Genomic DNA, 27,578 nt, shown 5'->3' with positions numbered 1-27,578 from the left:
GCCTATTACTAAAAATAATCCACCTGATATACATAGTGTGAAAAATGCTTACAAGGGACACTACCTAAACGTGACAGGAAATTTTACATGGCTGCCCGATTTCTGCCTTCAGACACATTCACGCAGTCCTACTGAAATTCAGCTCAATTCCAGAGAGTGGGTGGTCCAGTCCTGCTTTCAAATAATTACATACAACTGTCACTGGCCTCTCTCTGAGCCCTTTGACTCATTATTTACACATGGTACCGTTGACAGCTTACTTCAAAATGTTAGTAGAAGATGACTATCTTTTAGGCCTGTATAGTTCTTAAAAAACAAAAACAAAAAAAACCCCACACCTACAACTAAAGTTGGATAAAAAAAAGTGTTTGCATTTTCTAAGATTCTATGAAAATGCTGGAATACATTTAAAAAAAATTGATTCTGGGTGTTTACAAGTTTAGAGAGAGGTGGACATTTAAAAAAAAAAAGTAAAAAAAAAAAACACACAAAGAAGGTTTTAACTGTGAAAATGTTTCTTCATTTTTTAAACCAGCTCTACCCACAGCCATTTATCCATGGCGTGCTTTCCCACACCTTGTGTTTAACGCAGCCTCCCTTTTTCCATGGCCTGTCTTTGCTCAAGCATTCTACCAAGGAAAGATATCTTTTAAGTTGAGACTGGTGCCATAAGAAGTTATTTGGCACCCAAGAGATGCATTGAATCATTGTGTTTCCTGAATTCCCAGATGGAGCAGGAGTTGCAGACGCTTATGCCACACTGCCCTCCCATGAGGCAGACTTTCCACCCCGCTGACATCAATAGCTTGAATTCTTCCAGTTGAAGAAGTCATTAGAACACAGAGTAGAGAACGACTATTGTGATGGCTGCCATATTGGCTGACATGTACCCAAGATTGAACCGGTGGCCTCCAGAGCTAAAAAACATGAGCTGCTACAGATTGAGCTAAAGAGCCAAGTCTTTGTAACTAACTGCTGTAACTACTCATATCATCTGTAGAGGACCTAAAACACACACTCAGTGGGTTACGCTGTTACTGCAATGCACACAAATCTAGGTGTTACTACCTAATAGAAATTCACCTGATTTTGCAATAAGTGATATGAAACACAGATGGCCATTAGGTCTGAATTTTAGAAATTAGATGAAACTAAGTTTGTACACTTCTGATCTTCACCCGTAGGCATTTTTAGAATGACAGTAGAGGACATTAGACTCTGCAGGGATATTGAATGTCCATTTCCAAACTAAAAATAACCATAATTTCATAGTCGAACATTATATATAGGAAATAGGGTCTCCATAAAATTTATGGTAATGATAATGTGTGAAAACCCACTTATTTAAACTTTGTTTTCCAAATTTTAAATTTGCTCTGGATGGTGGTTGGCATTAATATCCTTGTACTATGTAAAGGAATTCTAGGGGCTATATTTAGTAACTATAATATAACACACTGTCTTGAATGTGGGTGTATGTGTATCAACTCCGAAAGTGGATAGGAGAAACTGCAAAATACAGCGTGTCCAATGGACACTTTAAAACTCTTGCATTATTGAATCCTGCTTCTGGTTTATTGCTGCATCCCAAATGAAACTTTATAGTTCTTTCAGTGAAGAATACAATAACTCACATCTGAACTGTATTTGTTTAGCTAAGCAAGAAAATTCTAAACTAAAGTTTTCCATCTCTGTGGCCAGGAACTGCATTTTCCTGAGAGGGTCTAACACCAATCCACAAGCTGGGCAGGAATTACAGGCCATAACTTTAAACGTTAATAAAGAAACATTCTGCCACACCACATGTTTGCATGCTCAGCAGAGCTACCTTATGTTCAGCTATGATTAAAGAAAGATCATATATTACTTTTGCCTCTCTCAAAACTATGGCAAATTATACCTTTTCAAATGTAAATTTGGTTTTAAAAGAATGGTAGTCTGTAATGTGAATGAAATATAAGCCAAGAAGAATCAGACCCAGCAGCTATTACACAGGCCATTGGCCTTTATGGGATTTCTCTCTGAGTAAGGACTGAAGGATTTGATCCTAGAAGATTTCTGTCATCTACTGTAAGTTCTTCAGAAATGTCCCCTGCCCCCCAGGTATACATTAGGCACTGCTGAAGAAGTTCTGATAAAGTTAAACACCTCTCCAAACTATGCCAAAGCAAGAACCAAGCCTTATTTTTGACATGCCAAACAGTGCATCTAACTTTCTTCTCCCATTTTTTAAAAAAAGTTTTATGTAGCTTTGAATTCCCAGATTCTGACAGAGTCCAGAACTAGAGATGACAAAATCTCAAAGAAAGAGTATTCTCAGGGACACCTCGGACCCAAATAAAAAGAAGGGGGTAGCAGAAATCTCATGAAAAAGGCTATCACTGAGAGATTCTTCAGAAGTTTTAGCAGACACTAGAGGTTTGCACAGTTTGAATTTATACCGTGTGAACTTTCAGATGCTTATTCAAGGCTAACAGCTAAAACTGCCATATGGTTTGCCATCATTAATTTATATTGACAATCTGGCTTGTTTTTCATCTGCCTGGGCATGCATAGAAAAAAAAAATAACACAAGGAACACCACAGATTGAGGGATTTCACTTATTGGTTCCTTGTGAAAACAAAGTTTAAAGGGACTTGAAGCTGGAAGAGGATTAAGCAGGATCTCTTTAATTCTGAAGAACTTCCATGCCAATAGGCCTGTTCTAAGGATCATTAAAGTCAATGGGCCGTGGATCAGACCCAAAGTTTACAGCAAGGATTGGGGATTTCAAAAGCAGGTTTTGTGGATTCTGTAGCATCTCTGCAGTGTGGCATCTGGGAGGCAACCATTCCCGCCCACTTCCTCCTCCTCTCTCCCACCCCCCCATATATAAAATATGAAAAGCAATATGAAAAAACAAAATCAAATAGCTATATACAGAGCTCTATTTGACTTTGTACAAATTTTTCATATTGCTTGCCTAAGTTTACTTTTTAATAAAGTTTGATTATGAGTCTTAAGAATTTCCAAATAAGTTGAATGCAATCCTGAAGAGTCAGGATTGCAGCATCACTAATCCTGGTTTAGTGGATGCAAACATTTATGATTCATGCCTCCATTCTGGAATATATTAAATTCCAGGAACCTTTGTAGACCATCTTGAGAACCCTGAAAAGCCAGTGTTTTTAAAGATTTTGAGATTTCACAATTAGTGAACAATACCTAGTATATATCTCAAAGAATTTCACAAAAGGTGTGTTATTGTTCTCACATTGTAACTAAGGAAACTGAGGTCCAGAGAAGTTAAGTGACTTGCCCTAGGTCACACAGGAAGATAGTGGCAGAACTCAAAACAGAACCCAATTAATAGGATTTCAATTTCTGAGGCTTTCCTATTAAATCATGCTCCTTCCATAAGTTCAAGAGGAGAAAGAGCTCAACTTCTATTGGTGAAAAGGCAAAAGTGATACCATACATAGCCTAATTTGCATAGGCTACCTACCCACAATTCCTCTAGTGACACTTGGGGAAATCACCATAAGTATATGTGAAATTCTAAGCAGCCAGAACTCTACTCAAGGGTCCTAAGCATTGTTGGCTTTCCTCCTATACAGACTTTGCTGCAAGAGCTTTTATAGACAGGACTTCATGGCAAGAAACAACATAAAGGTCAGCAGCAGAGACGAGTGGATTCTGCTAAGTCTTTGCCTCCCAGAACCTTAATAAAGCTGAGTCATTAAGCTGAGTCATGGGGTGGCAGACATCAGCAGGACACAGCAAGCAGCTTCCCTGTGTTGTGAGCTGGTGTGGGTGGGTGTTCTCGCCATATGCTGTCCCAGCCCTGCACGGGTAGTTGGTTCAGCAGACCTCCATATTTCTACCCAGCAAGAAAGACCACAGGCACTGTATAGTGGGCAGTCAGCCAGGTTTATTGCCCTTAATGTACAGTACTAGCACCCTGGCTCTATGGTTACAGGTACACTAACGTGTGCCCAATGGCAAGGAGTGTCTCAGTCAGTAGCAGCAGTCTCTGCTGTCCCTTAGGCCACACAAAGGGTTACGGTGAGGTACTCCGACATTTATGGACTGAGAAATGATTTACATACCACCTTTATGTGTTTCATGAATCTACTTGTTACCTCCCCTTGTATCTTGCTCCAGGTGTCTTGGACAAAACATCCCTAATCATCACTTCTGTCAAACCCTCTTATCCTGTGCTAGGTTACGTTGTATCTGTGCTAATCTTTTGGAGTGGGTAACTTCACACACAAATTTAGTATCTGTTGCTTTTTAGGAGTGCCTGTGTTCTAGCAACACTAGCAATATCTTTTCCAAGGTCATGTATCGGACAGTAAACTTGTAAGCATCTGCTTTACTACATGGCTTGACTTTGGTTCACGACATGACCTAACTTTGCTGATTATGATTCAGGCCTCAGATCTTGCTCCAGGCTCTCTCTCCCCTACACCTTGGAACTAGAGACAGACATGCAGAGAGACACATGGACTATTGCTACTCCTCACTGATCCCCACCATGACTAGGGTTTGGTAGATTGTGCAGTTTTGGGGTTACTACCCCTGGAACATTCTAAATGGTGGGTGGGAAGGAAATTAGATGGACTACTGCCAAAGTTATTGAAAGGGAGAGTTGTTTTACTCTTTATTTGTGTATGTATTCTATTGCTATGTTTTCCCAGTTTATGGCTGGATCCCAAGACTGTCAGCTGCTCCTTGATGAGTGACCATATGACCTTACAGAGGCCCTCCACAATTATAAAATCTTCCTGCAAGTGCAGAGGGGGTAAAGAGAAATCTTACCACTATTCTCTGAGGCTTAAGTTCAGTGAAACACATATATGCTTAAATGCCATTGACGCCAGTTGAGTGGAAGTAAGGAGGTGATTTTACCTCTTTATATGACACTGGCGGAACTGATACTAGAATACTGCATACAGTTCTTATACCCACATTTTAAAAATGATGTTGGAAAAACTGGAGAAAATGCAGAAAAGAGCCACAAAACCTACTCCAGAGCTGGAAGAGATGCCTTACAGTGACAGACTTAGAGAGCTCAATCAGTTTTGTTTATCAAAAAGAAAATTGAGAGGTTACTTGATTACAATGTATAAATACCAAGTACCTTCACAGGGCAAAAATACAAAGTACTAACTAGTGGAGAAAGACCTAGTAAGAACCAGTGGCTGGAAACTGACAAATTCCAAATAGAAATATGACATGTAGCTGTGGGGGTCATTAGTACTTAGAACAAACTATTAAGGTATTAGTGGATTCTTCATCTCTTGAAGGCTGCAAATCAAGACTGGATGCTTTTCTTGAAGACATGCTCTAGCCAAACACAGGTTATTAGACTCAATACCAGAGTATCTGGATGAAATTTTATGACCCGCATTATACCAGAGGTCAGACTAGATGCTCTAATGGTCCACATAGCCTTAAAATCATTGAATGTGCTTGTAAGATTGTGTACTCACAACCTATAGTGTCCCTTGTTTCAGGATGCAATGCTGTGAGGGGTCCTCATTTCTGGCTCCTCATGCTGGCCATCTGCCTCTCGCTGGGTTTTCCATGCCTTAGCCTCATCACACAAAGTTCAGTCCCCTTCCAGGGTAAGAAAAGGTCCAGTTGAAATTCCTAATGCAAAAGAGCCTCCATCTTGGGCAATTCCTTGGCCCTTCCTTTGGGGTCAGTTTCCAGCCCTACCCTGGGCTCAATTTCCTTCTATTGGGTTTGCATGCCCCTTCCTCAGGGTCTGGTAGGGGAACCCAGGCCCACCCTCTACTCTGGGTTTGGCTCAGGGACCCTGTATTAAGCAGTTGGGTCTGCTTCTTCAGATATGCTGCTATCTCCAAGCACTCTTGTACTGCTTCCCCACAGCTTGTGTTTAACACAGCCTCCCTTTGGTTCTGAGGCCTCTGGCATATCCCTAGATCCTCCCATCTTCTCCTTTCTCTGCTGATCTAATAAACTCCTGGCCCACTCAGGCTCCACTAAAATGCTTTTACTGACCCTACCTCAGGGCCTCCCTCACAGGAATCTAGCCCGCTCCTGCAGAGTTCTTCCTTTGTTGCTTGTTGTCTTAGCAGGCTTTCCCTCCCTTCCCCCGGGACTTTGGCAGCTTGTCCTAGGGATCTCCCTAGTTTGTCAGCTCTAGCTCAGGGCTTCCCCCACAGGAGCCTATGCTGCTCCCTATGGGTCCACCTCCCTGACTTCTGGCCTGTTTAAGCCCTGTCTCAGGACTCCCAACCACTAGAGCCTGACTCTGCTCCTTGTGAGTTTTCCTCCTTGTGGGAAAGCACTGCTTTCTCTTCAGTCTCTCCCCTCAGACAAGCACTCCACTGTGTATATCCTTTTCATGACCCTTTCACAGCTGGAATCACTAATTATCTTTAAGATTCCATATCGCCCTCAGCTGGGGGCTAGCTGGTAGGTCACAGGCAATGCTGAGACTGGCTTGCCTTAAAGGGACAGTCAGTCTGTGACACTGAAGTATGGACATAAGTGAATTTGGACCCAAGCGTGCAAGGTGGGGGAACTACAAATGATCCCTATTCATCACCCTCTAAGCACTATAATCAGTGTTAAGAAGTTGTCTGCATTCTTACCACCATGTGAGAGGACACAAAGTGCCATGAAGAATCGATTACCTTTTCTTAGTATCCCTCTCCAATTAGAAGTAAAAAACTTTTAAGGAAAGGGTAGCACACTATAGGTATGAGTATGTAACAATAATTAGACAGATTAGATCTCAAAGGGTACGTCTTCACTACCCACTATATCGGTGGGTAGCAATCGATCCCCGAACGCGCTCACCGTTGACTCTGGAACTCCACCAGAGCGAGCGGCGGTAGCGCAGTCGACGGGGGAGCCGCGGCCGTCGATCCCGCGCTGTGTGGACCCCAGGTAATTTGATCCATGATACTTGGACTTCAGCTACGCTATTTGTGTAGCTGAAGTTGCGTATCTTGGATCGATCCCCCCCCCCAGTGTAGACCAGCCCAAAGGTTCATCATGTGGCACAGGCCTTTCTCTTTCATTCATTCCTGAATAACATCTGAGATTCAATCTGTACTGGTATTTCTTCCAAAAGCTTCAAAACTTCTTAAAAGAGAACTGAAAGGGTTTTTTTTAGATGTCCCAACATATCAACTTTTACATATAGGAGAAGAACTGGGCAGACAATTTACATCTAAATACATTTTAACAAACATTTAGGAGTTCTCTCCCTGACCCAAAGATAAAGGTCAATCTTCTCTGGCTTGAGGGAACTCCAACAATTTAATCTCTCTGCAGCCTGAATGAGAAAGGGGTTATTGTTACCCTACAAGTGAGAATAGAGTGTTCCCCCTCTATTGTATCCACCTGTTCTCTTATTTTATGCTTAGATCATACAAGCTCTTTGGCCCTATCTTGATGGGCAAAAGGGAGGTTGTTTTCATTTGAGTTAGTTTAACCTGACTGAAAGTTTCATCAAGATTCATTTAAAGACTTATTAGCTGGTCTTGTTTTAGCCAAGTAATCCACAACCTCTGGAGTCTCCCTCATATAGCCAATGAAATTGTTGTGTGCAAATTAGCTGTAGAGTAAGGGCTGTGATTGGTTGAGTTACCACTGATATCACAATATTCTAGGAAACTTGGTATGGCATAGATGTATGCCTTACTGTCACACAGGTGCAAGTTGTAAAGTCAAAATGGCTGAAAACTTAAACATTGGATGGTAACAGATCAGTTACTGGTAATCCCAGTGATTACTGAAGCTGGTGATATTCTGAACAAAAATAACTCTCAACCATGCTTGTAGCTGTTTCTATCACTTCACACTGACTCAGACATTCTAGATTTCAGAGTAGCACACACAGTGACCATCCTGAAATCTTATTACATAGATAACTATGAATAAATAATATCACTAGAAATGAGCATAAACAGTTTCAAAAGACCAAACATATTTTGCACTATTGCCCAAAAAGTGATTAGTAACCACTTTCCCCTTAAATCACTGATATAGTGACAGTTCAGGAATTTCATACTGATGTCACCTCCTCCCCAGAGAAATGCACAAACACATAAAACTACTTGATTTAGCATTCAGAGAGCAAGAGAACGAGCACACACTTATTGGGGAGGTACTCTCTTGCTCAAGATCCTTCCCTGGACTTTTGTGCTACTTATTGACTATACCTGACTATAATAGCAGTGAGTAGGGAACTGGATGGGAATAAGGAGACCTCGATCTGCCACAGACCTGCTGTTTAATCTGGGGCAACTCACGTCACATCAGTAACCCTATTTTTAATGATACTCACCCTCCCTTGTAAAGATTTTTTCAATCTATGGATGAAAAGCACTATACTAGGGCTGAGTGCTGTTATTATTGAGGGAATTAAGAGATAATCATTTCTTAAAAATCCAGATGAAACCAGTGGAACCGTATATCTGTTAACCAGGGGAGTTTAGAGCTGCAAAAGAACTGGTACTTTCCAACATGAAATACATTGATTTGGGATTTTGTAACTTCAACTGATTAATTTTACTTTCAACTCTTTACCCTGTATTAAAATTCAAATTAAAGAGGAGGAATTCCTTGCAAACATTAGCTTTAATTAATAAAGGATGTGTGTGCCACCAGAAAATCAGAAATCCAAAAGAAATAGGTTACAGTTGGAGTTATCTATAGACACTTAAGAAAAGAGTGCAAGCATTTATAGAAAGAAAATGTATGTGTAAAGCAATAACATGATGCAATATAAGAAGCATTACCACTTCAGCCATGAATTCTCTTCTGCTACATGCAAAATGTACTACATACTATATAGGGCTCTTAATGCAATCAAACTAGCTCTTTTTGTAAAAAAAAAATAAAAATAAAAACAAATAAAAAAGGTAACTTCTTGTCTGGATCTATGGATGCTAAGTGTCTGCCTAGAGAACAAGTTTAGAAATCAGATTTAAAATGACTAAACAGAAGTTTTAGCATTTCCATTATGACACACTTACAACAATGGCCTGATTAAGTATAAGTGGTACCCTTTGCCTCTGGTGAATCCCCAACAAGATCTGTGAGAGTGTTAGGGGATCCATGGTGTACACCTACACATGGATCAAGGCTCCTGGCACAGCTGCAGCTTGCCCGGCTCAGCTGACGGGCTTGTGGGGCTTGGGCTGCAGGGCTAAAAATTGCTGTGTAGGTATTTGGGCTCAGGCTGGAGTCTAAGCTCTGGGACCCTCCAACCTCTCAGGGTCCCAGAGCTCAGGCTCCAGCCTGAGCCCAAGAGTTCACACAGTGATTTTTCAGCCCTGGAGCCCGAGCCCAGCTGCAGGGTTTTTTTAATCTCTATGTAGACATAGCCAATATTGTAAATGGGCAAGAACCCCTAGCTTTTTCAACGGGGGCCAGACAAATGGAATTCCTCTCCTGTATGTAGTTTAGTTCTATGCAGGTGACAATGTGACCTTAAGCTTATTGTTCTAATCTTTTATGGATCTTTTACTACTTTTGCTATATGATGTAAGATCTAGGGGAAGATCATGCAACCTTAGCTTTGCCAATTAGTTCTTCCTTATTCGTGTGAATAATCCTGATGAAATCAAAGCAACCCCTCACCTGGGACTCCATTCTGCCCTTCTTACTTATGCTGAACACTTACTTACTCCACATGAGGAAGGGTGGCTGACTAACGGTCACATAAGGACTGTAGGATCTGGCCCCTGTTAATAGGAAAGACACAACATAGCTCTTTTAGAGACGGACCTAATTTTCAGCTTTTACTGTAAAATAATAGCTTGTTTCTTATTGCAAAGTTTTTAGATCTGAAGTCTGTGATCCCAAAAGAAAACAAAGCAAAAAACAACAACCCCCTAGTCAAACGGATGCTGACAGCTGGAAACACATGCTGAATATTTTATATGGCACATTGTGGAAGAGCAAGATGACACTGAAGCTTTGGGACTGAATTCAAGTTCTCAGTCAGAGGCCTTTCCACTCCAATAAAGCTGAAATGCAAACAAAAACTTCTGCAAAACAAGTAAATAAACTAATTCACTTAACTTTGTGAGCTATTAGATATCAGGAATGCATGTTAGATAGTAATGTGTTAGGCAATAAACCACAGCTGTGTGTAGTTGCATCTAAGGCCCTGATCCAAAAACAAATGAAGGGAATAAGAATCTCTACACTGACTTCAAATGGACGGTGAACCAGGCCCTAAGTTAATACATGTGACAGCAAGATTGGCAAGTGATTGACAAAGTTTATAAGGCAAAGTAACATGGTGCTTTAAGATAAGAAAGCCCTGTTAATTACATACTGTATATGGAAAAATAGATTTAAAGTGTATGCTAGCTAACCCATTTCATGATCCTCTGTGGTAACAGGCTGCAATACTAAGACCTGGTCTACACTACGAGGTTAGGTCGAATTTAGCCATGTTAGGTCGATTTTATAAGCAATGCAGCTACACAACCAACCCCGTTCCGCCGACCTAAAGGGCTCTTAAAATCAACTGCTGTACTCCTCCCCAACGAGGGGAGTAGCGCTAAAATCGACCTTCCTGGGTCAAATTTGGGGTAGTGCAGATGCAGCACTGTGCAATTCGATGGCATTGGCCTACAGGAGCTATCCCAGAGTGCTCCAATGTGACTGCTCTGGACAGCACTTTCAACTCCAATGCACTAGCCAGGTACACAGGAAAAGCCACAGGAACTTTTGAATTTCATTTCTTGTTTGGTCAGCATGGAGAGCTCAACAGAACAGGTGATCATGCAGTCCCAGAATCACAAACGAGTTCCAGCATGGAGCGAACGGGAGACACTGGATCTGATTGCTGTATGGGGAGAAGAATCTGTGCAGGCAGAACTCCAATCCAGCAGAAGAAATGCTGATATATATGCCAAAATCGCACAGGGTATGGTGGACAGAGGCTACACCAGGGACACACAGCAGTGCCACGTGAACATTAAGGAGCTAAGGCAAGCCTACCAAAAGACAAAGGAGGCAAACGGTCACTCCGGGTCAGAGCCCCAGACATGCTGCTTCTATGATCAGCTACATGCCATTCTAGGGGGGGACCCTACCACTACCCCACCACTGTCCATGGACACCTGCAAAGGGGGAACCTCACGCAACATGGAGAAGGATTTTGTGGATGAGGAAGAGGAGGAGAATGTTCAGCAGGCAAGCGGAGAATCTGTTCTCCCCAGCAGCAAGGACATTTCCTCACCCTGGAGCCAATACCCTCCCAGGGCGTATTGTTCCTGGACCCTGAAGGCGGAGAAGGCACCTCTGCTGAGTGCACATTTGTAACTACACTACATGGGTTAAAAGCAATTGTGTTTAATGTTTGATTTGCCCTGAAGAATTGGGATGCATTTCCGGCCAGTACAGCTACTAGAAAAGTCTGTTAACGTGTCTGGGGATGGAGCAGGAATCCTCCAGGGACATCTCCATGAAGCTCTCCTAGAGGTACACTGAAAGCCTTTGCAGAAGGTTTCTGGGGAGGGCTGCCTTATTTTGTCCTCCACGGTAGGACACTTTACCATGCCAAGCCAGTAGCAAGTGGTCTGGAATCATTGCAGCACAAAGCATGGCAGCGAATAGTCCTGGGTTTTGGTCGCATTCATGCAACATTTGGTCTTAATCTTTCTGTTTCAGCCTCAGGAGAGTGATGTCATTCATGGTCATCTGGCTGAAATAGGGGAATTTCTGTAAGGGTACAGTAATCCCCTCTGTTTGGTGATCCCTGGCACATTAGACCCCGGTCATGCTGGGCTGTTTGCGCTTGGCTAAAAGGGATCATCCCAGAGAATTGCCACACGGGGGGGAGGGGTGTGCTGCACATCCACCCCGAAACCCACAGCCCCTCCTTTTAAACGGCAACCTGCAGGCCCTCCCTTTAAACGGCAAAACCAACCGGCATTGGTTGCTATGGGAAAGGAGGGCGCTGCAGTTTGAAACCATTCCCACATGTTATGAACGCGGAAGAAGCCAACCCCATGTACCCTTTGGCTTACCATGGCTGTCTGGAAACTGAATTCTGTTGCCCAGCTGTGTGTGATGTGTCACCATACCGGCAGGCGCTCAATATAAAAGTCAAAATGCGACCTTGTACCTAAAGCACATTTGCTGTCTGCTGTGAATTGCTTGATTCACTGTGAAAGAGTCTCCCTTTTGTTCTCAGACATGTATCTTCTTAAATTCTACTCTCCCTTTCCTCCCCCCCCCCCCCCCCGGTCATGAACATACAGCAAAGAGTAGCATGAAATCCCTCCTTTACCTGTAAAGGATTAAGAAGCTCAAATAACCTGGTTGGCACCTGACCAAAAGGACCAATAAGGGGAGAAGATACTTTCAAATCTGTGGGGGAAGGTTTTTGTTTTGTCTCTCTCTGTGTGTTCTCTCCGGATCAGCAAGGAATCAGGGCAGGAAAAATACATCTCCCAAAGTCATACCTGAACTAAGCATCTAAGATTACAAATTGTAAGTAATAGGAAGGAAATGCGTTAAATTATCTTTTGTTTTAGCTTGTGAATTGTCCCTATGCTAAGAGGGAGGTTTATTCCTGTTTTTTTGTAACTTTAAAGTTTTGCCTAGAGGGGAATCCTCTGTGTATTACCCTGTAAAATTATTTTGCATCCTGATTTTACAGAGGTGCTTCTTTTACTTTTTTCTTTATAATAAAGTTCTGTTTCTTTAAGAATCTGATTGGTTTTTAGTGTCCTAAAAACCCAAGGGTCTGGTCTGTGCTCACCTTGTTAACCTATTTGGTTGGTATATTATTCTCAAGCCTCCCCAGGAAGGGGGGTGAAGGGGCTTGGGGAAATATTTTAGGGAAACAGGAACTCCAAGTGGTCCTTTTCCTGAATCTTTGTATAACTCACTTGGTGGTGGCAGCAGTACCCATCCAAGGACAAGGAAGTATTTGTGCCTTGGGGAAGTTTTTAACCTAAGCTGGTAGAAATAAGCTTAGGGGGGCTTTCATGAGGGTCCCCACATCTGTACCCCAGAGGTCAGAGTGGGGAGGAAACCCTGACACCCTCTGAAGCTACAAAGGGAGGGATAGCTCAGTGGTTTGAGCATTGGCCTGCTAAACCCAGGGTTGTGAGTTCAATCCTTGAGGGGGCCACTTAGGGATCTGGGGCAAAAATCAGTACTTGGTCCTGCTAGTGAAGGGGGCTGGACTCAATGACCTTTCAAGGTCCCTTCCAGTTCTAGGAGATGGGTTATCTCCATTATAAAATGTGTCAATGCTCTCCGTATCAACTCCATCCCTGAGGTTATCACAGATTAGAAGGCGAAAAAACGCACTCGCAATGACATGTTTTCAGAGCTCATGCAGTCCTCCCACACTGATAGGGCACAGCTGAATGCACGGAGGCATTCAGTGGCAGAGGCCAGGAAAGCATACAGAGAATGTGATCAGAACATGCAGGAGGAGATGCTGAGGCTAATGGGGGAGCAAACGGACATGATGAGGCATCTGGTGGAGCTGCAGGAAAGGCAACTAGAGTACAGAACCCTGCTGTATCCATTGTGTACAGAACGCCTGCCCTCCTCACCAAGTTCCATATCCTCCTCACCCAGACGCCCAATAACACTGGGGGGGGGAGGTTCCGGGCACTCAGCCACTCAACTCCAGAGGATGGCCCAAGCAACAGAAGGCTGTCATTCAAACAGTTTTGATTTGTAGTGTGGCTACAATAAACAATGTGGCCTTGTCCTTCCCTCCTCCCCCACCCCACCTGGGCTACCTTGTACTAGTCAGCATTGTCAGTGATCTCAATATTTTTTTAATAAAGAAATTATGTATGGATTCAAAACAATAGGGACTTTATTTCCTGTGCCAGCTGGGTCGAAGGGGGGAGGGGGATTGGCTTACAGGGAAGTACATTCACCAAAGGGGGCAGCTTTGCATCAAGGAGAAACACACACAACTGTCACACAGTAGCCTGGTCAGTCATGAAACTGTTTTTCAAAGCCTCTGATATGCAGCACACCTCGCTGTGCTCTTCTAATTGCCCTGGTGTCTGGCTGTTCAAAGTTGGCCACCAGGCGATTTGCCTTAACATCCCACCCTGCTATAAATGTCTACCCCTTACTCTAACAGATATTATGGAGCACACAGCAAGCAACAATAACAATAGGAATATTGCTTTCACTGAGGTCTAACCTACTCAGAAAACAGTGCCAGCACTCTTTTAAAGCTCCAAAGGCACATTCTACCATCATTCTGCACTTGCTCAGCCTATAGTTGAACTGCTCCTTACTGCTGTCCAGGCTGCCTGTGTAAGGCTTCATGTGCCACGGGAGCAAGGGGTAGATTGGGTACCCAAGGATAACTATTGGCATTTCAACATCCCCCACAGTAATTTTCTGGTCTGGGAAGAAAGTCCCTTCTTGCAGCTTTTCAAAAAGCCCCGAGTCCCGAACAATGTGAGCGTCATGCACCTTTCCGACCATCTCACATTGATGTTGGTGAAACGGCTCTTGTGATCCACCAGTGCTTGCAACACCATTGAGAAGTACCCTTGCGGTTTATGTACTGTTTGTCAAGGTGGTCCAGTGCCAAGATAGGGATATGCATTCTGTCTATTGCCCCACCACAGTTAGGGGACCCCATTGCAGAAAAGCCATCCACTATGACCTGCACATTTCCCAGAGTCACTACCCCTGTTAGCAGAAGGTTATTGATTGCCTTGGCTACTTGGATCACAGCAGCCCCCACGGTAGATTTGCCCACTCCGAATTGATTCCCTACTGCCCATAACAGTCAGGCGTTGCAAGCCTCCACAGGGCTATCGCCACTCGCTTCTCAACTGTCAGGGCAGGTCTCATTTTGGTATTCCTGTGCTTCAGGGTGGGGAAAAGCAACTCACAAAGTTCTATGAAAGTGGCTTTACACATGTGAAATTTTTGCAGCCACTGGGAATCATCCCATACCTGCAACACTATGTGGTCCCACCAGTCTGTGCTTGTTTGCCAGGCCCAGAATCGGCATTCCACTGTATCAATATGCCCCAATGCCACCATGATATCCCAATTGCCACATCTCGTGCTTTCAGGAACGTCTGTGTCCATGTCCTCCTCACAATCTTGCTCATGCTGGCAGCTCCTAGCCAGGCTCTGAACATACTGCAGGATAATGCGTGAGGTGTTTACAATGCTCACAAAAGCAGTGCGCAGCTGAGTGGGCTCCATGCTTGCCGTGCTATGGCGTCTGCATGGATAACCCAGGAAAAAAGGTGCAAAATGATTGTTTGCCATTGCTTTCAAGGAGGAAGGGGGGGGGGGGGAGACTGACGACATGTACCCAAAACCACCCGCGACAATGTTTTTGCCCCATCAGGTATTGGGAGCTTAACCCAGAATTCCAATGGGCAGTGGGGGCTGTGGGATAGCTATCCAGAATGCACCACTCCGTGAGTGATGCTAGCCACGGTATTGAGGACGCACTCCACCGATCTAATGCGCTTAGTGGGAACATGCACGATCGACTGTATAAAATCGCTTACTAAAGATTGACTTCTATAAAATCAACCTACTTTCATAGTATAGACATGCCCTAAGTGTCAGCTAGGGAGTCAGAGATCTGGGGTCAATTTCTGGCTCATCTACAGACTTCCTGTGTGACTATGAGTATATCACTTAATTTCTATATGCCTTGGTTCCCCATCTGTAAAATGAAACTAACAATAATTCCTTTTTCTATCTGTTTAGTCTGTAAGCATTTTTTTTCCAGCCACAGAATGTCTTTTACCATGAGTTTGCACAGTGTCTAGCACAATGGGGCTCTGATCTCAGTTGGGCCTTCCAGAGGCTACTAAAATAATAATAATAATATAATGTTTGAGAGTGAATGTATTGCTGTATAGTCAATAAAGCATATTGTAGTCTGGGAGGAGTCCAGAAAGCAAGAAAAAGGAGTTAAGCTGAGGCCCGCAGCCAAGGGGATTTAAATTTTGTTTGTCATGATAACGGCAAATCACCAAAGCACCACTCCTACAGGGCCACAGATATAACGAGTCGCAGGTCCTAGGCTACAATATGTCTAAATCAACCTTACTATGTGAGGAGTATTAGAAACATGGATCTCCCTTTATGATGAGCTTACCTTAAACAGTTACCTGCCTTAGCCAGGCTCACCAAAGCGTGAAGGATCAGGGCCTTCTGTGTAAAAGAAATTCAATCACTGACCAGCCTGCCTGTCTGGAAAGAATAATTCTGTAAAGGAAAAAGACATATGGAAAGTGAACTGAAGTAGAAAAAATCCTTTAAATGCACAAATACATGAATGAATAAATCAATTCAAAATAAATTTTAATGTAAAGATAGCGCATAGGTCACTCTAGTACCCAATCAGCAGGTTAAAAAAAAACACTTGTATAACCAATGGAGGTAGAAAATCAGCGCTAGATTGCTCAGGACGATGCTTACTCATTTACTGCACAGTGCGTGAAAGGTACAACTGCTTGCTTTGAGGCCAAGTGGTAAATGCTCAAAATGAAATCAGTTCACTCCTCTCAGAGCCCAAGTACAATCCCTTAGGTTTGAGACCAGTGTTGCTTGATTCAAGAGCAAAGAGATGGAATTATTTGTAGAAAGAGCATATTGTAGAGTGGGCCTACTTCAGCATTCACTATCTCAATTATCTAATGGAGGAAGCTATTGATATAATGGAAGGAGACCCAGGAAAATGAAATGACAAATACCCTATTCTCTTAGTTAAGACCTACCTTCAGAGAGTAGAATGAATGTTCTTTAAAACAAAAGGGCAATTGAAGAGAGGGGATATTATCATGAGATAGGGACCGCCATCATTTAAACAAGAGCTATTTCCCAAAGACTGGGAAAAGAATACTTGGATGAGGTGCTTTCTAAGGATATTGCTGCAAGAGTGCTCAGTGAAATGTAAGAAGAAAATATTAAGCAGTACATCTGAATGCAGAGTATCTGTACTAGGCTAAAATTCAGTCCACACTGTCAGGTATGTTGAACCAAAAAAGAAGTATTACTTGCAGGGAGAACTATTTAATATTTAATCCAGTTTGCTAGGGTCTTGCACTTATAGCAAGGGAAAATATGCATTCTCAATTCAATGGGACTCATAGTGTTTGCTTGCAGAAGCCTGGCTATGTGTTACTTTTTGAATGTTTTAAATGGCTTAGCCAAAACATGTTTTCCACTTGGTAATAAGGGGCCATATTCAACTCTCAGTTAAATCATTGTAAATCCAGAATAACTCAACTGAATCTGGAATAATTCTATTGAAGTCACTCAGGTGTAATTTAAATCAGGATTTGGCCCAAAGTTAAAATCAATACAAATACTTTTTTAAAGTATGTAGATATTATCCTGGATTTTGTTACATCTAAATTACATTTTCTTTTACCATCATGGATATCCTGTAATTAGGTATATTCTTTACTTAAAATCTGAATATTAAATAGTAATAAAGACAAACCCTTCTAAATGTAAAAAACCTTGTTGTTCTAAGTCTTTGATTTCATTTGTTTCATTGCATTAAAGCATCAGGTACATCCTTGCACAGATGTAATACATAGAATGCAAGTATTTTGCTTTTTCCTTTATTGCAGAACTTATAATGAATGGTCTCTAAAATTAAAAGTCTCTCTCTCTTTCTGCTCCTGAGATTTGAGGCACATTGATGGATTTATTTATTTATTTATTTTGGGTAACATGCTCTGTAACTTCTGAAGTAAACTGTACTTGCTTACAATACTAGCTTTGTTTGACTTCACTTCAATTTGATTCAGCAACATTAATATCAAGACCAAAAACCTTCTCAGAATGAGGTCTCCACTTGAGGGTAAAAATTGTACCAACCTCCCACAGGTCCAAAATCCCACTGCCATTGGTCAGGGTCAAATACCACTGGCTCTGCTTTCTGAGTAACTCTCTGCCATTTGAGAAAGTAGAAGCCAAAGGTAAGTTTTACTACTTCTTTTCTTGATTGGTAAATTGGATTCTTAAAGATGGAAATAGTTTTTTTGATATTTGTTTTATTCTATCATGGAAAATACTAATTCAAATGAGGTAGATTACTGATGCTATTTACTTTATTTTTTTTTCTTTAAACATTTCTTAGTTCTTTCCTGTGAAAGGTGTACATGAGCTTCAACAAAATATTTGAACTGACAGCTACAGTAGATGCCAATATAATTACAGTGTGTTCCAATATCTGATGCATAAAAAAAGTAGAGAGACACACAAACTTTGCAAGCAGGTCCAGGTACTACAGTAACAGTTATGGAGATACAGATTAATGGAGGTCAGAAGATAACTGATTACTTATTTTGTTGATGATATTCTTGTTACGTGAGATAAAGTCTTTAAAAACTCATACATTTAAACTTTTATATCTAGGAAATGTAAAAATGGTTTTAAAATTATTTGAACATAAAGAAAACAGACAATTCTTAAATGATTAATTACATGTAATATTGATATACAGGAACTGCTCAGAAAAGTTTACACAAGGCAAAAGAAACCTATGCCTGATACGTTAGTGATAATACACAGCACACTTTATTGTTGGACCTTGGGGATGAATGCCAGAATCAAGCCAACCATAAAATGAGGCCAGTAACAATCCTGACAAAAATAGGGAACAGAAAATAAAGACAAGGAAAAACAAATTATTTCATGTTTTCTTTGGCTATTAAACCAGCAGCAACAATTAAAAAAACTGGGACTACAGAACTGAGTGAGGGCCATAACGAATGTATTCTTCTTATATTTGAAGGCTCTGTAATAGAATTATTTGTAAAAAAAAAAAAAACTTTAATAATCTTGTAAGACACCATTGAAAAGCTGCCATTCAATTACGACTTGCTCAAAGACTAGCTAAGCTGTCTCTGGATTTTCCCAGAAGCAGATAAAAAAATTGTTTGAAAAAGCACTGGAAGGAAAAATGAGTGCCTTGTGCAGTTCATCATCCCCACTGGAATTGCATATCCTCGTGCCTAAACCTGCTTCATAAAGACCTTCTTTCAAGTAGCTGAAGTTCAGTCTATTGCTCAAACTATGCAACCTCAAAAGGAAAGGTTCTCATGAATTTCTTATCTCTCATACACTGGGTAGTTTTTTAAGCTGCTAGAATTTATAAGTGAAATAATAAAATACCATAATACAACTGAGGATTGTACCTAGTATCACATGGTTTATTAGTCCTTATTGGACCTATTCAGCAATTATTACTGTCAATACTCCTGTTGAAATCAATCGTAGCTATAGGTAAGTAAAGGATCTGCAGAAGGGATATTTTTAAAATATATCATGCCTTCCAACCAGTTGAAATGCCATATTTCAACATATTGGTAAACAGTAAAAGTATTGAAATAAGATACTACCGGAATGGTGGAAAAAAGATTCTACTCTTCTTGGGTTTGTAGGGGAAATATAGAATTCTATTGCTGGACATTTTGAAAGGTGAATCATTATTAATGTGATGTATAAAAAGTCTACTAATTTGGCCCTTGATTAGCTTCTCAAATGTCATTTTATGCTGGAATTGAAAGGGCCAACGTTATGAGAGTCAAAATGTATTCCTCTTTCAGCTTTTCAGCGCTATTCTCATAGAGGCAAGTTTTGTCAAGAAATCCTCTGTTAATGTTCTCTTGAAACAAGTGAAAATCAGTGGGCCAGATACTAAGCTGTTGTAAATCAGCACATGCCCAATGAAGTCTGCAGAGCTCTGCTGATATATACCAGCAGTGGATCTGACTGAATGATCCTGATTCAAATGAAATTGTAAGGTATATTCACATTAACATAATCATCAATTAATAAATACTTTCAATCAATGATCCTGGAATTTTTACAAAAGCTCCTCAGCCTTCAGAATTCTTGCTAAAATTGCATATCCTGCTTGTATAAGATTGAAATTTTGCAGGTTATTTGCAATTGTGTATTTATGCATATTATGTTTCCATTTAGAAAGAATTGAACAATGAAGACATTTGCAAATATTTTTCTGGGACTTTTTATCTTTGAGACCATTGTGGCTGCTCCTACAATAGATACCTTAACTTATGACTCTGAAACCTATGATGTAGCATTGGAAGACTTGGATAATCTTTATGACTACAATGAAAACCTCCCCGTGGACCAGGCAGAGGTAATCTGAACTTCACTTATTTTGCTTTTCCAAAAAGTACAATGCATAAATGCAGTGGTTATTTAGGATATTTTTAACTAGTCATCATTGAGACAGGTCTGTTTGTGTGGTGGCTATTGCATACAGTTGACTCAACAGTTTTCTGTGTAATTTAATATACCATATTTAACACATGATTTCTCCCCATCTTCACATGTGGTCCAAGATGTGCCCCTGAATTTTTTAGAGCTAATCCTTGAGATTATAGCCAATAGCCTCTGTTTCTCTTAGCTTTCCTCACTTGGCTCTGATACAGGTTGGAGGCTCTCATGGTGGTGCCACTATGTTAGTGGGACAAAACCGAGAAATGGAGAAAGTTGGGATGGAAGAAACATCCACAGCGCCCCATAAAGTGGGATAGAGCAAGTCTGTTTCCTGAGGTTGCATTATAGAACAATGGATACATGGGATACAGGTATTTCAGCCCAAAAGCTCTTTCTATAACTGTTGGAACAGAGATGAAGGAAAGGAGGAGGGAAGGAAAGGGGAATAAGAGAAAAGAGAGAATGGAAGAAAGATAATTAAGGAGAAAAGACTAAAAGAGAAAATGATTAAACTGATTATAGTCCACTCCTGCTGTAAGGACTTAGGCAAACTCCCAAAGAGGCAATGGGGGTTTGCCTGAGTCAGCATTGAGTGCTAAGAAAATATGAAGAATAAAAGAATGTTAACTAATGTTAGATTTAGATAATAAAAACAAGACTTGTATTAAATATTATATGTTGGGGGTTCTGAATCTGAATCCTTCCTGTGCCATCAGATGTTGATTAGGGCACAAACAAAGCAATGCCATCCCTGTCTATCATGCTGTTTGCCAGAAGAACTAGCTTGTGGTGTTTCTATAACTTCTTTATGAGGACAGGTTTTTGGCCTCTCATTTGGCCCCTAACCTGGATCACCAGTGAGCTGCTTCTTGTCTGGTCCCTACCCTTTGACATGCTCAGTTTGGACGGCCCTGCCAGGAGTAAAAGTTCCTACCCGCCCAGCTCTCAGGGTCATTGGAATGTGCAAGGTTGCATCAAGGTGCAGTCCCCACTCCACAAAGTTTTGGTGCTCATTACCTAACAGAATTATACAGGTTTACAGGAGTTGTTATTGTTTTAGGGTTTCATGATCGAGGACAGTAACTGTAACTAACATTTGGTAACTATGTAATAAACATTTCCCAGCAGTCAAACAGTAGGCCAGAGTTAGATGGTGTAAGTTTGCATAGGTCTATTGAAATAAATGCTGAATACTAGCATAGAATCTGGCCCTAAGGTCATAAACACTCACTGATGTAATGCAGGGGAACTGTACTATTCCTTTTAAAATAGGGAGGAAGATTTCTGCTAAGCCAGGGATCAGCCTTTATGAAAAATGCTTGAAATGGGTTTAAATGTTCCCAAAATACAAGGTCCACAATGAGCTGGTTGCTCTCGGGGATGTTTGCAAACTGCCTGCTAATGATCATCTTCCTTCCCTGCTCCAGACATGGTGAAAAGGTGGCTGACTCTCCCCTACAGAGATGACTCCCCTTAGTCTATCTCCCCTATGCACGGCCCCCATTTGCAGACACCCAGCTCTCCCCACACTCATGTTTCCTGTGTGGCTTCCCTGAGAAATTTACCTCCACTCACTGAAAGCCCCAGCTGCATGTCAGCTGAGTATATTTGATGTTGATTAATATGTGATACTTATGCCTTGCTTCCATCTGCAAAATAAAGGAACCTACATCACTACTGTAGGGCTTCTCATATTTAAGAGAGACAATTTTGCACCTGCTACCCTTCCTTTGTGATGTCTGAATTAAACCAGTAAATATATTACACCACCGAATGCTAGTGGTGAATATAATGAATCCCATGCACTCTGTTCTCTTTGTGAGTTGCCCAGTAAGCTCCCATTTCATCAAGACATGGAGTGGCTCTCTTTACCAAATTCCAACAATTAAGGATCGAAACAGGGCTAGCTTCTTGTGGCTCACTTCCCGCTAAATGGTAGTGCAGGGTTCAGTGCTTAATTTGTGCCGGGGTTTGTCTGGACTGAGTCCCAGCACCCCTAGGCTTGGCCATTCATAGCCCTGGCATCTCTGGGCTCCCAGACAGCAGCCACCACTCTCCAGATGCCAAGCTCTGAAGACAGCACTGCCATCAGCAGCAGTGCAGAAATAAGAGTAGCAGGATATGGTGTATTGCTGCTGGCGGCAGCACTGCCTTCAGAGCTGGATGCCCGGCCAGCAGCCATCACTCTCTGGCTGCCCAATCTGTGCTTAATTTGTGGTGGGGCTTGCCAGGGCTGAGCCCTGGCGCCTCTTTCATTACAATTTAATGAAAGATTGGGCAGGGTTCTCAGCCCAATCTTTGCTCCCACCAACCAAAGAGAAGAAGTCTCTCCATCTCAATTTCCCTCCACTTCCCTATGAAAGTAATAAATGGGAGGGTGAGAGCCCCTCAATAGGAAAGAAATCAGAGCTAGAAAAGCCCTATTAAATTGTTTTATCAATCTCTCTCTCCCAAGACAGGATTGTCTCCTATTACTGAGCAGTTCATTCAGTCTTATTTTAAATTCCTTTAGTGATGCATCATCCATCACAGCTCTTGGAAGGTTTTGTAGTTTAAAAGACCTCCTGGTAAGAACATTTTCCAGCTATCTAGCCAAAAATTCCCTTTGCTTAGTTCCATCTCTTTACTTCTTCCATGTCCCATCCTGAACAAGTCAAGGCACTCATAGTTCCCTGAAGTCAATGAGAATTCTGAGGGCTCAGCACTTTTGAAAATCAAGCCACTATAAAGTAGGTGTTTAAATAGGGATTTAGGTGCCTAGGCACGCAAGTTTAAAAATTGTGGCCATAAATTATATTTTAATTGCTAAAATTAATTTGTAATTTGTTTAATTGCTAAAGTTAATTTGTTTAATTGCAAACAAAATTTATCTCCTCATTCCATCACTCCTATGCCTCCTATCTGACCTGGAATCCAATTGTACTTATAGATCTGAGCTACATAAAGGGCTCTGTTTAACAGAAATTATTCATGCAAGGGCACAGATTATAGGTATTGGTGTCAAGTGATGAGTGATAGTGCAAAAACTCAGGCTAGCTGTAGAATCCCAGTCTATCCCATTTATGGATGGCTGCTCTTTAGGGTCCTGACACATTTTCATTCACTTCAGTGGGCTTTAGATCAAGCCTTAGACCCTTAAGGCACTGTAGACAATTACTCTACCTCTTGCATTAAGGACTTTAAAGTCAAGTGACCTGTGAATTTTTCAAAGTGCCTGATTTACACCAACATCCCATTAAATGTCAATGGGACCTAGACACCAAAGTCAATTAAGTGCTCTTCAAAATTTTACCCAACAGGTATTATACCTGAGTATCCAAATATGCAAGCACCAAATTCAGTTAGATCTCTGCAGACTGGGAAAAGAAATAAGGATATTGAAAGTCTGAGTTCATTCACCATCTAGGTCAGTGGTAAACAGTGGGTGAGAGAAGAATCAGTTCCATTTTGTTTATTTAAAAAGAAAGAGTGTGTACTTGATATTCTTTTATGGAAGTCCATCTCTTCAGGCTGGAGATCATGTTGTCTGTGAAGTGAGTACCATCTCAACACTGAATTAATAGACCTGGAAAATGACAACCCTTAGACATTTATCTTGAACATGAGCACAAATAAAGAGCTGGTCGCTTTTTCTAGACTTGCAGGGGTCCACTGATGTGAACCTGCTGGAAGGAGCATAGGCAGATGATCTTGCAGTAATGTGAAGTCATATGAGTGTGGTCTTAGAACTGAATGTTTGAGAAACTTAGTCACTAACACTTTCCCTCTGCCCTTTGGGGTTTGATGGTAGGATGTATCGGGATGAGTGAGCCTGAAGAGAGGTATCTGTAGGAATGTTTGTGAGAAAGAAACCATTTGGGAGGTAGGTGAGGAAAACGGCAGCTGTAATTAATGGAAGAGATCATGGGGGGAGTTGTGGGCACTTTTAAAAAATTGCCTTGTTGGCCAGATTTATTTATTTTTAAGTAAGGGAGCTCAGAGAAGAGGTCTGGTTGGGTAACTTAAGCAGCCTGCTAGAGGCAAAGAGGGCCTTAAAGATCCTATCAATTTACTTCCTCTGATTCCAAGGAGAGTCTATTTCCTTTAAATTTTGTGCTTGGGATCCAGGTCCAGAGGTTCATTTCTGTGTCTTCTGTTTTAGAGATTTTCTTTGGGGAATCTTTGTATTCCAGTGAAAATAAATGTATACTGGTATTTTTACAGACTCCATGGACTTTGTGGACTATTTTCTGTGAATTATGTCACCTAGGTGGTGGTTGTTGAAGTTATCTCTGGTGAAGCCTCTGATTTGTTAGTACAACGTTAAGGTTTGTAGAGTTAACAGGCTACAAGGATGCTGTCAGTGAGCCCCTGAGGTCCCTTCCCACTGTACATGGATAATAGACCTAACTTTATCTCCTTCAATGTGTTCGTCTGGTATAATCAGTGTATGTGGGAAACATGGTATATGGATGTTAGAAGGGTAAGATAGCTGAGGTTTTGTATTACTTAGGAGAAATGTACTCAATCCTTCATCAGAACTGGGGGGCAGTATAATAGGTAAGGTTAAATTTTGGCTATGAAACCCAAAGTTGGTTCTAGCACCATTGCCCTGAGACCTGCAAGTTCTACTATGGCTTTGTAGTGGAAGGAAATTTATTGTCGGAGAGCCTTAAGTAAAGAAAAGAAGTAACTCAACTAGAAATTTTTGTGGTGTTTGTAAACAGACTAGTGCCAACCACAGACAACAGGAAAAAGAAAATAAACTTAAGAACCAGGAAGAAATGCTGAGGTCCTTACAGAATGAGACTAGGAAGGAGAGATTTAAAAGGCAGCCTTCAAACTTTTTAAATAGGGTATATCTTCTGAACTGACAGACAATCATAGTTTAAATATAAGTTGAAATACCACATCTTTTCCTCATAATATTTTTATTAATGATTATTTATATTATAGTAGCAACCAGAGGGTCGCAATCAATATTGGGGCGTCCTTGTACTAGGTTCTATAAAAACCATATACAAAGTCATATTTTCTTCCCCAATATTGGTGTAATCAAAAGACCAGACTGTCAAAGGCACTACTCATGTGAGTAAAATGATCACTGATTCTGGGGTTCAGAGACTTTCATTCAAAGAGGGCTTACACTGAATCTGTTAAATGAAAACTTGATTTGAACAGCATGTAAGACAATACTGAGAACTGGAGACTGATTTATGCAGATTTCAGCTAGTAAACTCAAAGAAAATCCTAGCACAGTCTGATTACAGAGTATATTTACACGTCCAATCTATTTTCCTTACAGCAGACAAACCTGCTTTACAGCAGAAGGAAGGACAAATTAAGACAACAGCTACACTATGAACTAGGGGTGTGATCCCCCGCTCTTGTAGACTTACTTGCAGGAGCTTGAGAGGTAGCACAAACATAAATAGTAGTGTAGCTGTGGTAGCATGGGCCATGACAAGTACATACCCATGGGGTTCAGGTGAGTATGTACTCGGCCCCACTAAGCCATCTCACCGCTGCTGCTGCCCATGCTACCAGCAGGGCCGGCTCCAGGGTTTTGGCCGCCCCAAGCAGCCAAACAAAACAAAACAAAACAAAAGCCGCGATCGCGATCTGCGGCGGCAATTCGGTGGGAGGTCCTTCGCTCTGAGCAGGAGCGAGGGACCGTCCACCGAATTGCCGCCAAACAGCTGGACGTGCCGCCCCTCTCCGAAGTGGCCGCCCCAAGCACCTGCTTGGTAAGCTGGTGCCTGGAGCCGGCCCTGGCTACCAGGGCTATTTATACTTGTGCTAGCTCGAAAGGAGCCAGCCAGAGTATGCCTACATGAGCTAGGAATCACATCCCTAGCTTGTAGTGTAGATGTAGCCTAAGAGGTATTGAGATGGAAGTAAAATGTTTTCAACTGAGATCTGCAATGTGATGGGGAAAATCAGTGAGCCTGAGAGATACAAGACGGCTATGTTAGATGACAGGAGCTAAGGAAACAGTAGCAAGTTTAAGAGAAGGGACAGAGATGAGGCCAGGGCAAGACAAGTGAAGAAATTGGATTGGGGAGTAGATGGCAGGAAAAGGGTTAAAACAAAACAATATCCTGTGACTGGTGTTGGGAGTGCAAGGTGGGAAACTGAGTCACAAATCCATCCAATTTAGGCTTAATTAATTTTGTCCTTAATTTATACAATTTCAGACAGATTTGTTGTTATAATGTCTGCCCATATGCTTATGCCAGACAAACGGATAAGATGGACTTGGTAGAGGGCCCAAGTTACCACATTCCTGGGCACTGGGAAGGTCTCCTGTACTTCATGATGGTAGTCACTGCCTCAAATCTGGTCCTTCAGTCCTGTTCCTTCAGTTTCTGGCCTGATGTTTGCCCAATTTGGACCTTTTTCACTTTGGTCTTTTTATATATTTTCTCATCATGCATTATTTAGCCTTTCTCCAATCAACATTAAGCACATTAATTATTTGTTTTAGGTAATATGCATGTGAAAGTTTCAATTTACACAACTTTTGCTACTTATATAATTTTCATACCATTCTACATCTGTGTCACCCTGCTCTTGGGATTTCCCAGTAAAGAGGGCTTCTTGTCATTATAGGTTTATATATTTTACCTAAAATCTTCCAGCACATGTTGTCTTTGTCCTGTCATCAATTACATCTGCAATTCCATGTAAAAGGAGAATTGGAAGAACAGCACTCGTGTCAGGCAAAGCTTTGGCCTAAATGTAACCTTATCTAAACTCATTCACTATTCATAATTGTAAATTACTAAAGTGTAACTAACAAAACTCTTAATCTGAACATTCTGCAATTCTTTATATTTCAGTATCATTATTTAGAATGTGTGTATTATCATACACACATAGGCGATAAAAAATGCCACAGCCTCAAAATGTCAGCATTTTCTTTATCTTCCTTAAACATAGGTTTTGAGAGACTTTTTCACTCAGAGTCCAACCCTAGGTTTGCAAATCATTACAAAAAAGCTTTGTTAGTAGTTTTCCTGTATTGCATTTGTCATAATTATAAAGGGAAGGGTAACAGCCCTCCTGTGTACAGTACTATAAAATCCTTTTACCTGTAAAGGGTTAAGAAGCTGAGGTAACCTGGCTGACACCTGACCCAAAGGACCAATAAGGGGACAAGATACTTTCAAATCTTGGTGGGGGGAAGGCTTTTGTTTGTGCTCTTTGTTTTGGGGGTTGTTCGCTCTTGGGACTAAGAGGGACCAGACATCAATCCAGGCTCTCCAAATCTTTCTGAACAAGTCTCTCATATTTCAAACTTGTAAGTAAACAGCCAGGCAAGGCGTGTTAGTTTTTATCTTTGTTTTCTCAACTTGTAAATGTACCTTTTTGCTAGAGT

At 41.4% G+C, this 27,578-nt stretch overlaps 1 protein-coding gene across 1 annotated transcript in view; it reads left to right on the top strand.

Moving 5' to 3' along the window:
* Window positions 1–19,967: 19,967 nt before the first annotated feature.
* EPYC (epiphycan) overlaps window positions 19,968–27,578 on the top strand; it is a 28,370-nt gene continuing 20,759 nt past the window's right edge. The window contains exon 1 of the mRNA XM_065421788.1: window positions 19,968–20,135. Within this exon, the coding sequence (XP_065277860.1) occupies window positions 19,968–20,135 (168 nt within the window). The remainder of the gene's footprint in view (window positions 20,136–27,578) is intronic.

Source organism: Emys orbicularis, chromosome 1 (genome assembly GCF_028017835.1).
Source record: "Emys orbicularis isolate rEmyOrb1 chromosome 1, rEmyOrb1.hap1, whole genome shotgun sequence".
NCBI classification, from domain to species: domain Eukaryota; kingdom Metazoa; phylum Chordata; order Testudines; family Emydidae; genus Emys; species Emys orbicularis.
This window is presented reverse-complemented; position numbering and strand designations above follow the sequence as displayed.